A 14,069-nucleotide genomic window follows, 5' to 3' on the forward strand; every position below is an offset into this window, starting at 1 on the left:
TCAAACATGTCTCCCTCGCTCTCTCCCTGGAGGGTTCCTTCACCCCCTCCCAAGACAACTCCCTCACCCCCTCATTGCACATCTCCCTCACCCCGTCCCAAGACTCTGCCCTCACTCCCTTTCAAGACATCTCCTTCGCCCCCTCCCATGATGTCCCAGAAAACATTGCAGCGGCAAGGTGCAGTAGTACTGCAAACCAAAAAAAGTTTTTGGCCCTGTTGGCCATTGGTTCAGACCGGTTGGTCAGTTATTTGCAAGTTCGTTCACTGCATGTTTGTTTACTGCCTGCTACTGCTCATGTATGCACAAATTCACATTGTTCCTAAAAAATGTGTGTGTGTGTGTGTATATATATATATATATATATATATATATATATATATATATATATATATATATATATAATATATTTACCTTTTTTTTGCAGTACTTAAACTTTGGTCTTTGAAAGACTGGCCAAATAGAAGCCCTGGTTGGTCCATACAAACTGTATGATACATCTTTTCGTACACTATGTGGACATGGGTGGCTGTCAGATGAAGTAAGACTACTTTCTCTTGGAAATACACATTTTTCCAATGCTGTGGATCTAGAAAATAATTTAAAGCTGCTATTTTTTTAAAAGATCCTAGATGCTTATCTCCACCTCATTGTGGAAAAAGGCAAGGTATAGATATTTTGTTCATAAAATATATATCCATTATTTGCATTTTGTAATGATTAAATCATACACAATTATGTTTTATTTCAGATACCAATATACCGCATGGATGCAGTAATTGGATCATCTTTATTTCATCTAGGGCAGCACAGGGTTTTTCGAAAAGTAAGTATTTGCTATGCTATACTCCTGTCTAAGTAAAAATTAATCAAAACTAACAATGTTTTTTGTCATTTATAAAGATGGCGTTCCCAGAAGCCTCGATTTGGTTGTGCCCTGTAAATGTCGGTGGTCATTGGATTTTAGTGGTATGTTATCTTTGTTCCCAGAACTACATCAATCAATATTCATGTGGATACTTTTAAAAAGTAACAGATGTCATACTTAATGAACAGCTTGTCAGGATGGATCACAAGGAGGTTATTGTGATTGACCCCCTTGGCCATGAGAGGATTTACCAAAGAAGAATTCTCCGTAATTGGAGGTAGTGTGAATCGGGTCACCATAAGTCGGTTCCTAAGTTGCTTTTATTGTGCTAACAATGTCACTAATTCAAGTTTTTATGCTACTACATAGGAATTTCTTGAGAGCCAAAGATGCCAGACAGGGCAACTGGAAGGTCAAAACTCTGCCGCATGGCCTGCAGCCCGATGCCAGCAGTTGCGGGGTCTTGATTTTGAGGGTACCAAGAATACAAATGCAATAATTTTTGTAAATAAGATTTGAAATTTAAGATAAAATTTTTGTGTAGTTTGCAGAAAGCTTCTTGCAGGTGGGAGATCTGCAGTCTGTTAGCACTGCACCTGCTCAAATGTTCCAGGACAGGATGGACATTGCAACAAAACTGCTGCAATGCAAAGGTGAAAAATACATATAGCATACATTTTCTGTCATTTACACATTCTTATTTTTTAATATTGTCTCTTTAACCCTCTGGGATTAAGCTAAGATGTTTGGACATGGTGTATGGCAGACAAGACTTAGTTTGTGCATGCACAAAGGATACATTTTGAGATGTAATAGAATATTGGATTACAGGTATGGTATATGGATGTGTTAAATGAGGACATGGTAAGTGTCACGATTACTACACATTATTCAAAACGAGCAATTTTTTTAGTTAAAATTCAAGCTAGACAGTTGGGTTGAAGCAGAACAGTTTGGCACTTTTAAATCATGAAGCCCTGGTAATGGGGGGAAAACCCTAGCCTACCAGAGGCATGAACAACTTGCCCTTCATGTAGTCAGTGAAAACAGACATGAAGACTCAGCACAGTCATGGGTGACCTGGAAGCAGTGGCAGCAAGAAGGAGCATGTGCCAAGGGGCAAACACAATACCCTTTGCTGATAATTAGACAATTCATTGAAATCAGGTGTGGGTGAGACCATCCTGCTACATTTACCTAGCTATATTTAGTCTGATTGTGTTCAAAGAAATTCTCATTTGTCTATCTTTATATTACAGATAAGGTGGAAGACTACTGTGTTTCATGCAACATGTTGCACCATGACACATGCAAAGACGTCATTGAAATGGTAAAAACACAGCCATAGAATTTTATACTTCCAATGCTTTAAACATGAACTTATAACTAATTTTTTTCCATTCTGCCTCATAGATACAGTGCGACTTCTGTCCAAGATGGACTCACAAAGAGTGTGCCACCCATTTTGTTGACCTTTTCAAATGTAAAAAGTGTGAATTGCAATAAGTGTGTGTGTGTGTGTGTGTGTGTGTGTGTGTGTGTGTGTGTGTGTGTGTGTGTGTGTGTGTGTGTGTGTGTGTGTGTGTGTGTGGTGTGTGTGTGTGTGTGTGTGTGTGTGTGTGTGTGTGTGTGTTTTACTTGGAAATAAAGTTTGTATTCCCTTTCTTATAACTTAAGTTCTTCGTGTTCAGTTTTTTATTCAAATGGAGACTGCTCTTTATAACAGGAATCAGTGAATCAACTATTCTGCTTTCTTTTGCCATTGCACCAACTTGGTGAGCTTCATTGGAAAAAAAAATGTACTGATGAATGTGTATCGCAAATTTATTTTCACCTAATTCTAAAAAAAATGCATTGAGCATCGAGGATGTCATACTGTTGTCAAAAACAAAAGGTATGACATCTGACTGAACAACCCACCCATCAGGGTGCCATACCGTTGTCAAAAACAGAAAGTATGACTTTCTGACTGTTAAACCACCCATCAGGATGTCATACCGTTGTCAAAAACAGAAAGTATGACAATCTGACAGGTAAAACCACCCATCAGGATGTCATACCTTTGTCAAAAACAGAAAGTATCACGATCTGACAGGTAAAACCACCCATCAGGATGTCATACCTTTGTCAAAAACAGAAAGTATGACGATCCGACTGTTAAACCACCCATCAGGATGTCATACCGTTGTCAAAAACAGAAAGTATGACGATCTGACAGGTAAAACCACCCATCAGGATGTCATACCTTTGTCAAAAACAGAAAGTATGACGATCCGACTGTTAAACCACCCATCAGGATGCCATACCTTTGTCAAAAACAGAAAGTATGACGATCCGACTGTTAAACCACCCATCAGGATGTCATACCGTTGTCAAAAACAGAAAGTATGACGATCTGACAGGTAAAACCACCCATCAGGATGTCATACCGTTGTCAAAAACAGAAAGTATGACGATCTGACAGGTAAAACCACCCATCAGGATGTCATACCGTTGTCAAAAACAGAAAGTATGACGATCTGACAGGTAAAACCACCCATCAGGATGTCATACCGTTGTCAAAAACAGAAAGTATGACGATCCAACTGTTAAACCACCCATCAGGATGCCATACCTTTGTCAAAAACAGAAAGTATGACGATCTGACAGGTAAAACCACCCATCAGGATGTCATACCGTTGTCAAAAACAGAAAGTATGACGATCTGACAGGTAAAACCACCCATCAGGATGTCATACCGTTGTCAAAAACAGAAAGTATGACGATCTGACAGGTAAAACCACCCATCAGGATGTCATACCTTTGTCAAAAACAGAAAGTATGACGATCTGACAGGTAAAACCACCCATCAGGATGTCATACCGTTGTCAAAAACAGAAAGTATGACGATCTGACAGGTAAAACCACCCATCAGGATGTCATACCAATGTAAAAAAAAAAAAAGGTATGACGATCTGACAGGTAAAACCACCCATGAGGATGTCATACCGTTGTAAAAAAAAAAAGGTATGACGATCTGACAGGTAAAACCACCCATCAGGATGTCATACCGTTGTCAAAAACAGAAAGTATGACGATCTGACAGGTAAAACCACCCATCAGGATGTCATACCGTTGTCAAAAACAGAAAGTATGACGATCCGACTGTTAAACCACCCATCAGGATGCCATACCTTTGTCAAAAACTGAAAGTATGACGATCTGACAGGTAAAACCACCCATCAGGATGTCATACCGTTGTCAAAAACAGAAAGTATGACGATCTGACAGGTAAAACCACCCATCAGGATGTCATACCGTTGTCAAAAACAGAAAGTATGACGATCTGACAGGTAAAACCACCCATCAGGATGTCATACCGTTGTCAAAAACAGAAAGTATGATGATCCGACGAGTAAAACCACCCATCAGGATGTCATACCGTTGTAAAAAAAAAAAAGGTATGACGATCTGACAGGTAAAACCACCCATCAGGATGTCATACCGTTGTCAAAAACAGAAAGTATGACGATCTGACAGGTAAAACCACCCATCAGGATGTCATACCGTTGTCAAAAACAGAAAGTATGATGATCCGACGAGTAAAACCACCCATCAGGATGTCATACCGTTGTAAAAAAAAAAAAGGTATGACGATCTGACAGGTAAAACCACCCATCAGGATGTCATACCGTTGTCAAAAACAGAAAGTATGACGATCTGACAGGTAAAACCACCCATCAGGATGTCATACCGTTGTCAAAAACAGAAAGTATGACTATCCGACTGTTAAACCACCCATCAGGATGCCATACCTTTGTCAAAAACAGAAAGTATGACGATCTGACAGGTAAAACCACCCATCAGGATGTCATACCGTTGTCAAAAACAGAAAGTATGACGATCTGACAGGTAAAACCACCCATCAGGATGTCATACCGTTGTCAAAAACAGAAAGTATGACGATCTGACAGGTAAAACCACCCATCAGGATGTCATACCTTTGTCAAAAACAGAAAGTATGACGATCTGACAGGTAAAACCACCCATCAGGATGTCATACCGTTGTCAAAAACAGAAAGTATGACGATCTGACAGGTAAAACCACCCATCAGGATGTCATACCAATGTAAAAAAAAAAAAGGTATGACGATCTGACAGGTAAAACCACCCATCAGGATGTCATACCGTTGTCAAAAACAGAAAGTATGATGATCCGACGAGTAAAACCACCCATCAGGATGTCATACCGTTGTAAAAAAAAAAAGGTATGACGATCTGACAGGTAAAACCACCCATCAGGATGTCATACCGTTGTAAAAAAAAAAAGGTATGACGATCTGACAGGTAAAACCACCCATCAGGATGTCATACCGTTGTAAAAAAAAAAAGGTATGACGATCTGACAGGTAAAACCACCCATCAGGATGTCATACCGTTGTAAAAAAAAAAAGGTATGACGATCTGACAGGTAAAACCACCCATCAGGATGTCATACCGTTGTAAAAAAAAAAGGTATGACGATCTGACAGGTAAAACCACCCATCAGGATGTCATACTGTTGTAAAAAAAAAAAAGGTATGACGATCTGACAGAGTATGCCTGTCTGACTGACAACATCTGTCAGACAGGCATACTGTGTAATCCGGGTATGCCAGTCTGACAAGGTATGGCGACTGGACAGAACACCGGCTCCAAGAGCTGTTTCTTTAGCGACTGACACATCACTACATCATTCCCTTTCCTAATGTCCTGAAGAACGGTCCGGAGCGCAGGCGGAGTGTTTAGCTAACCTGCAGGAAATGTCGACGACAGTTATCCAGAAAGTAGCTAAAGGTTACCAGATATGTTTCTGAGGTGTTCCCTAGGTACTTTTAAGATTTAAAAAGTCAAGAAGGGGGTCTGAGAAGCTGTTAGAAATAGCGTCAAAGTCGCCAAGTTGGCAACACTGTGGAGGAGCGCTTCATTTGCAACTCAGGGCAGCGTAAGTGGGAGGAGCAAATAATCGGCTTGTTTTGTTTTTATGATCGTTCAAAACATTTCATTCGGAATATATTTCTATGTCGATGTTCAGAATACGACATCTGATAGTCTGAAAAAAATAATACCTAATTTGGAAAAAATAATATCTCTGTGACCAAATTTAACACTTTTAATGGCCTTAAATTTGACTATTTTTATTTATCACTTTTTAATACTTTTTAAAACTCCGCGGACACCCTGATATTTTAAAATGTGGTCTATGTCAAACATGTTTATGAAGTTCTCTGTACTAAATCCCTCTCACATAAAACAATAGCAGCAGCGATATTCATGATATTTTCAGTACTTTCCAGAATGAGCTGTTTCAGTGTTCCAAAACTTTACATAAATACGCTGTTACTGGCCACGCCCACCCAATCACTGATCGGCTGCCATGAGGTGAAGACCTTGGATTCCAGGGCTGTAGGCAGCAGAGTAGGAGCGACAGACAGCTGGTGTGATCAGCTCTGAAAAGCGTTGACCAGAATTTGCAGATAATGTTTATTTTTCACAGAGATCGGCCGCGGACTCCTCTTCCGGTCGGCATACTAGGAATCAAAACTAGGAATAGAAATAAAAAACTGTTGGTCCCAGTTAAAATCGATGCTCAATGCCCAACCCTACTAACAATTCAATTCAATTCAAAAATACTTTATCACAGAGGGAAATTGATTGCTGTAGTAGCTCAGAATAATAATAACAATCAAGTTGTCAAACAAACGGCTAAAACAACAAGAATCTTCATCCAAGGCTTAATTTTTTTAATCCGAAGATCTTTATAAATGTTTCATCACTGTAACTGCAATATAAAGAAAAGGTAAGAATGCATTACTAACTAATAAATACATCTTGGCATCACACTTATGGAGAATGAGATTCAGCTGCTGGTGGAGACAAAATAAACATGGTACTTTTCCTATTATTAACTGAATTGAAGTCGTCATTTAGCACAAAATTTTTTAAATGTAAGCATGCATGATGGGAGATATGTGACATTAGAAATCTAAAATTTTTAGTTTTTCTTTTTATACGAGAGGGGGGTACAACATTAATCGGTATTGGTTTATATTGGTATCAGAAATTAAGAATTTGACGATATCGGTATGTGTGTAAAAAAGCCAATATCGAGCGTCCCTAATGTTTTTCTTGCCTAATAACACTGACATATTCCATGATGACAATGCCAGGACTCATAGTGCTCATGGGACATTATTTTAACACATGGACCAGCCCTGATGAGTCCAGATGTTAAAGGTATGGCAGAGGATGATTCTGAATTTCAGAAAAGAATCGCCCTCTCCACGTTTAAAAAATATGCACACTCTGTTAACAAGAAGCTAGTGGCCTTGCAGCACTTCTTCTAGCAGGAACCTGTAATGAATTTCTCCAACTAGCATGCCGAACTTTAGCTTACCCGTTGAGTAGAAAGACTGCAATAGAGGCATCTGTGGAGAGCCCAACCTCCGCTTTCAGTGCACTAAAAAACTCCGGTCTTAAGCCTGATTCATGCTTCTCCATCAGCTCCGCAAGGGACAGACACGCACGGATTGACGGAAGCGTTTTGCTCTCATACTTCTCCGTCTCCTGGAGAGCGTTGCAAAGAAATTCCCTGGCAGGACAACAGAGGGCGTAGCGCTGTTCTGTGGTATCCTGTCATGTATCCGGTCCAAGATAGTGTGTTTATATTGTGTTTTTTGTATATGAGAGACTTTTTAACACTGACAAATGTCTCTCATTCTCCTCCACCTCTTCATGCGCTCCCCACCTCTAAACCCACGTTTCCTGTCATTTCCGTCCACAAATAAAACGCTTGCTGCGCATCTTTTCACTCATCGGGGGAATTAAACGTTCATATTTTAGAGTTTTTTCGCAAAGTATTCTTCAAGCTTCTTCGTGTCAGCCGCATGTTATTCTCGACTCTCTTTATGTTTTTGAGGGCGCAATGGCGGCAGTGTAGACGACAGCGGTGCCCTGACCAATCACAAGCTTGCGTTCTCAGTCTCGTTCGACGGATGTTTAAAAAAGTGGGCTCGACTCCGTACGTACTTGGATGCCTGCCAGGGCCCTTCGCAAGGACGGATAATGGTGTTGCGTGTCTACGCACTGACACAGACGGAGAAGCATGAATCAGCCTTTATTTCTCACTTTGGAGGCCTTTCTCTTCTTATCATAGACTTTGAAGACACCTTTTCTCTTGCAACCCTCAGCCATTTTCAAAAGAACCCAGTGAGAACGGCGAGGAAGGAAGGCGTATCGCTCAACACATAAACACAATGCGCAGGCAGTAAAAACGAACCCAGGAACGAGCACATACAATGATGGCCATGCGTGAACGCTTCACCAGAATTATGCAGACCAATGGTTCGGACGATCTGCCCAGAAGAAAAAGATCCTCCGCTATACCTTTAACTCCTTTGAGAATCATTGGGATTTGCTGGACGAGCCTCTGCAAAATGGTCAGACTCTCCCATCGCCAATACAAGACCTTGATGAAAAATGAACCCAACACTGGAGGGAAGTAAATGTTGTGGTGTTGAAGAACCTTAAGTGAAAAAACCCACTGTGAATGTGAGCCGTAATCAATGAAATAGCATTGTTTGTGACCTCTTTTTTGTTGGTTTGTGCGTACCATCTCAAACAATTACCAAGCAGGAAAAGGAAGATGCAGCTACACTTGCAGTTAAAGCCAACTCACCACAGATAACCTTTTAGTGTGTATAAGCAAGAATGGCCTTCTACATGGATTATTTGAGTGTCCAAGTTCTACAAAGTGTCTCTGCGTTAAGTAATTATGTTATAATTTTGTCAGATGGAAGAGAACATAATCACACAAGCTAGTTTAAGTAGAGGGAAAATGGAGAAATTATAGATCTTTAAACCTGATCAATTGAATCCAAGAGTGTTCAATGTCTGGAAAGAAAAGGAAAAATAAGAGTAAATGTTTTCTTTCTAAGTAGGACTGCTAGTAATTAGCAGACTTTAAGTCTTAAACAGCTAACTGTACTGGGGGTAAACCGGTGAGCAGCTGATTAGTAGAAAAGGAAACAAACTGTCAGGAGGAATAAAATGTGGGACACATTCACCAACATAAGAGAAGCTAAATGAAACCCCCTGAACAGAAATCAGCAGCTGACCTTGGTGGAGACTCTGTAAGTGATGTAGGTCTCCATGGTGAGGACGTGTTTCTTTGGGTCGTCAACGGTGACGAAAAGGTCGTGGGTTTCTGATGGGTCCTGAGTGTCTGCTTCCAGCTCGTCATCCAGCTGCAGCCTGTCGATCAGCTGCAACGTGGAGGCGGGGTTTGACATCTCTACCGGCGTGCCGTTGGTCAAACCCGGCTCTTGCTGTCATAAAAGAAAAACAAAAAAAGAAGAAGACGGTGGTGATGCCATGGTCACATGCTGCTACGGGTGAAAGCCGCAAACAAAGAGCTAGCCACATAGCTCGATGGTGATGCTGATGAAGCTGTGTTCCACTGTCAAAGGAGCTCTTGTTAAGCTGTACCCTACATTTGTGTTTCCATCTGAAAGGCGTGGCAAAAGCAGAATTTTTTTGGGAAAAGCCTTCAGCCTGGATTACAAAATCAGACATTTCAAACTCTTCTTTTTCTGTTTTCTAAAACGACAAATGGCAGCTGCATTGTTAAAAAAGCTTTAAAAATGGTCACTTACATCTCTTTGTGGCACGGTGTCCCATGGTTTCATTTAATAGAAACAGATTTTAAAAGTTATAAAGAGAAAAGATTTTAAACTGTATCGCCATCTTAATGTGGACTGGACTCTTGTGCAACTTTCCTGTTCAGTCAGGGCAAAGAGAAGAGCTGCCTCACTCCTTCCTCAGTCTAACAGTTTCTTCACACACACACTTACTTTTTGCTGTGCACACAGAAACAGACACACACACACTAACAGGCTGCTGACATAAGTGCAACTTTAACACTACGGTGCCAACCTTCTCTGGTAATCTTAGGTCCGATAATTACATTGCATCACTGTGAATGAACAACCAGGTCAGAAAAACAGCTGAGGCGGATCTGAAAAGTAACCAATCTATTGGAATTTCATGTTTGGCTAAGACTCACTTGAATTAATTTAAAAAACTGGATTTCAGGAAACTGGAGTTTCAGGCAAAAAGAAAATTAAAAAAAGTATGTTAGACCATTTTTCCTATTTGCACAGAAAACATAAAATGATGTTTATTTTTGTGCAGAACCAGTAGAAATAAAGACATCACCTGATCTCTGACTAAATGAAATCCCAAAGTGTTGACATGCCGTTTCAGTAGAATCAGGGCCATGGCCTCAGGCCTTGTGTTTTGGGTGGAAGTAAATCCAAAAACAGCCCCATAACAAAAAGCAGACATTAGGCAACCTTATAAGAATGAAAGGATCATTGATTTTGTATTAACTAACTGCTGGAATGAAACGTGACTCTCCAGGAGGGATTTTCTTCACATCTCTTTGTGTCCTACATTCCCTCTGGCAGAAAACAAGATGTAAACTGTATTCAACTTAAGTGGTAAAACAAACAATGAGTTTTGATTTTTCTTTTCTAGTGAGATATTTTCAAGTATATCAACAAGAGTAACGTTGTCTTATTTTGAAGTGTAATTGTGTGTTTTTACTGCTGCCTAGGTCGTATTATAGCTATATTAATATTGGTTTATGAGCCGTTTCATATGGAGACTGATTTAAACTCGGGGTAAAAGATAACATAAATTCAGTCTAATGTAAATTCTATTTAAAAATAGAAAACGAGTGTTTTCTGTGCAGGCCAGTTCGTCGTTACTCTTCTGTTTCAGACGAACCACGAATCCCCGGACAGCACTACCTCCTTTCCCCCTACCTTCTCCACCCCGACGCTGATAGTGACATCTGGCCACGGGGACAGCTGCTCCTCGGCGGCGGACAGCGGGTGGAGCATCTCCGTGATGAGCTTCTGCCCCGAGCTGGCCAGGCCTCTCGGAGCACCAACACTCATCCCTGCGGAAGGCGGGACAACGCGGCCGCTAGTCGAGCGTGGCCGTCCGGTCTTTCAGCGCCTGGAAGGTTTTCCTGAGACGGAGGGACTATTTGACTCTCCTGAAGATTTCCTTCTGCTGAGACGCTACAGAAGCTAGTTGAGCCCAACAGTCAGCTGACCCAGACTGCGCAGCTCCGGATATTAATCTACAAGACCCCGGATGTAAACAAATGTTTTATTTTTATTTTTTTACTTTATTTCAATCTTCGTTTTCACATACATTCAGTTTACAATGTAACCTACATTCAACGTACTGAAGAATAAAGCAAATACAAATGACCTCACTTGAGGAAAATAAAAAATTACATTTAGAACTTGCAACAGTTACCACATGACACTATACCATAAAATAAATTATGATACAAAATAATAATGAAATAAAAATATCAACAACAAAAAATATATATAAAATAAAATGTTCAGAGGTTGATATTTCAGCATTATTTTTCAAACATGTTTGATTCATTGGACTGTAATTTAAAGAACAAGAAACTCAGACATTTTTTCGTACAACTCAGTTATAGATTGGTTATTTTCTGATAATACTTTTAGAGATGTTATAAATTGTTTTCTTTCATTTTTAAAATGGTTAATGTTAGGCTTGCTGATTTTCCATTTAGTTTTATGTTTATGGTATTTTCCCATGGTGAAAATAATGTTCACCATTTTGGATATCTTTGGGCAGAGCATCCATGTAGATCAACACTTTAGATTTGTTAAGCCATACATCATTTCTCTCAATATTTAATAATCGATAAACATCCTCCCAAAAACCAATTGTTACTGAACACGAGAAGAAAATATGCTCAATCGTCTCACATTCTGTCATACAAAAGACACACTGATTCACTTCAAAATTAAATCTTTTTCTTAATGTTTCGGCAGCAGGATAGATATTATGTATTATTTTGAATTGAATTTCTTTCAACTTGGGTGCAATTGGCCATTTAAGATAGCTGTAATATGGCTTTATTAATGTAGTTTCCTTTCCTGTGATTTTTATTTTCGTTGATTTGTCAATATCATAGAATAACTTTTTTTGACATACTTCCAAGTACTTTGTTATTACATTTTTGTTCACCTAATTTAAATTTGCCAATTTTCAACTCAGGACGTTCAATCACCACATGTGAATTAAGCAAGGTATTTTAAATCATGAATTTTAAGGGAAATGGAATAGCTCTACTGATTTGATTAAACTCTCTAACAGAGCATTTAAAATTAAAATTTTCAACAAAACATTCAAATTGTAACAAATTGCCATTTTCATCCATCAAATCTGTCACATATAAAATCTTTTTGTCATACCATTCTTCTTTGAATATAGTCTTCCTATTAATTACAATGGCTCTAGTATTCCACAAGGTGGGGCTATGCGGTGTAAAGTAGCTGAATATCATTTTCCAGTAGAGCATTTGTTTATGGAAGTCAGATAAATTGATTGGTAATTTAGATATTTCAAAGTCACATGTTAACAGGAATTCTAATCCTCCAACCTTTTGGAAAATATATTTTGGTATGTGGAACCATACCATATAGAATGTGGTTGTATTAAAAAAGCTTTTATCCAGTTTAACTTAAGTACACCAATCATGGCTTCAAAATCAGCAGCCTTTAGTCCACCATGTTCATAGTCTTTTACCATCACAGACTTTTTCAGGTAGTGTGTCTTGTTCTTCCATGTAAAATTAAAAATGATCGAGTTCACTTTTTATCAACATAAAGAGACTGACAAGGATAGATTAAGTTTGATAAGCCCTCTGCTTTTGTTAATAAGATTCTGCCAATGATAGAAAGATCTCTAACGAGCCAGTGGTTGAGAGATCTTGGATGTAAACACATCGATAGGGATCATCTATTGATGATGAGTGACATGGTCAGAAAAAAACGACCATTTGACTAATTTCCCATATTTTTAATAGAAAAATACAAACATGTATGTCAGAATTCTCCATAAAATGTTTTGTATATTTTTTGAGTAGCTCTCACCTTAATATTTAAATGTACTTTGGCCAGTCACGTTTTATTTGTGCAACCATTATTATGCCTCTCAATTTGTTTTTCTCCAACGTTATTTTCTTAAAATAATTAGATTTAATTGGCTTTAAAAGTTTTAATTATTTTTCTAAAATGTTAAGAGTTCCACTGATTTGCTTTTATTAGATGATTTTTTCATCCCAAATCTATTTTTTTCTGGGATACAACAAAAATATATAGGCTATTTAAACACATATTCATAATTATGAGAATAAATATAAAGCCCCCCTTCATGACATTTACCTTTTGTTTGTATGTTTCACAACAACATTTAGCTACAGTCTTTGATTTCTATGTGTATAAGATAATCGAATAACCAGATTTTTTTATGTTCTTATTACAACGACTAATACTACTTTGATGATTATGATGACTATATTATTGTTGTTGCTGTTGTTCAACAAATTGTTTTGCATCTTCAAAGCATTTGAGACTTCAACAATCCACATCTTGAGATGACAGTTACTTCTAGTGGACATATCTGGGAACGCAATTATTCTATTCTGTTCTATTATATTATATTCTAATATAGACTATTACATATTATGAAGCTTATATTATTATTATTTTTTGCGACAAAAACAAATTTAGACTCTCTAAAGACATTTGCTTTGGAGTGCTTTGTGCAACGTGTGAATCTATCTTTCTATGACGCGTTTTAAGTAATAACTTGTGTATTATTGTCGCCTGACCGCACTCTTTTCACAACATTCAGGGGTGAATCATAGCATCTAAAAACGTAAATGTTTCCTAAATTAAAGACGAAACAGGTCAACTTTAAAAGAACGTTATAGGTGTTGCTAGCTATAATTCTATTTCCAGCATCGAAACATTTTTGGGACCGAATCTAAATAAACTAAAATAGATTACTCATTAATGATAACGCGTGAATCATCACGCACTTGATGCACATCCCAAAGTTTCGTAACGCTACTTATTTTTTCAGGCTGTGGTATTTCCACTCAGCTGAATAGTTGGCCCAGCTGGCTCCACCCTCCGTTACTCGGTCAGCTACGTGTTGAGAGTCTAACCAGCATCCCAGAGAGGGAACAACGTCAGCCTGTCTCTCTTCAGAGGAATCAATGAAGCCACCGCGCAGGATCATCAGCTCACAACTCTTCACTACAGTTTAGAAAAGACTT

The 14,069-nt window shown here is 38.7% G+C and overlaps 1 protein-coding gene across 1 annotated transcript in view; it reads right to left on the reverse strand.

Moving 5' to 3' along the window:
• snx30 (sorting nexin family member 30) overlaps positions 1-11,026 on the reverse strand; it is a 34,034-nt gene extending 23,008 nt beyond the window's left edge. Inside the window, exons 1-2 of the mRNA XM_015976631.3 lie at positions 10,714-11,026; positions 9,004-9,213 (exon numbers count right to left, since the gene is read on the reverse strand). Coding sequence (XP_015832117.3) covers positions 9,004-9,213; positions 10,714-10,848 — 345 coding nt within the window. The 5' untranslated portion in view covers positions 10,849-11,026. The remainder of the gene's footprint in view (positions 1-9,003; positions 9,214-10,713) is intronic.
• Positions 11,027-14,069: the final 3,043 nt, after the last annotated feature.

The sequence above is a fragment of the Nothobranchius furzeri genome, chromosome 6 (genome assembly GCF_043380555.1).
Source record: "Nothobranchius furzeri strain GRZ-AD chromosome 6, NfurGRZ-RIMD1, whole genome shotgun sequence".
NCBI lineage: Eukaryota > Metazoa > Chordata > Actinopteri > Cyprinodontiformes > Nothobranchiidae > Nothobranchius > Nothobranchius furzeri.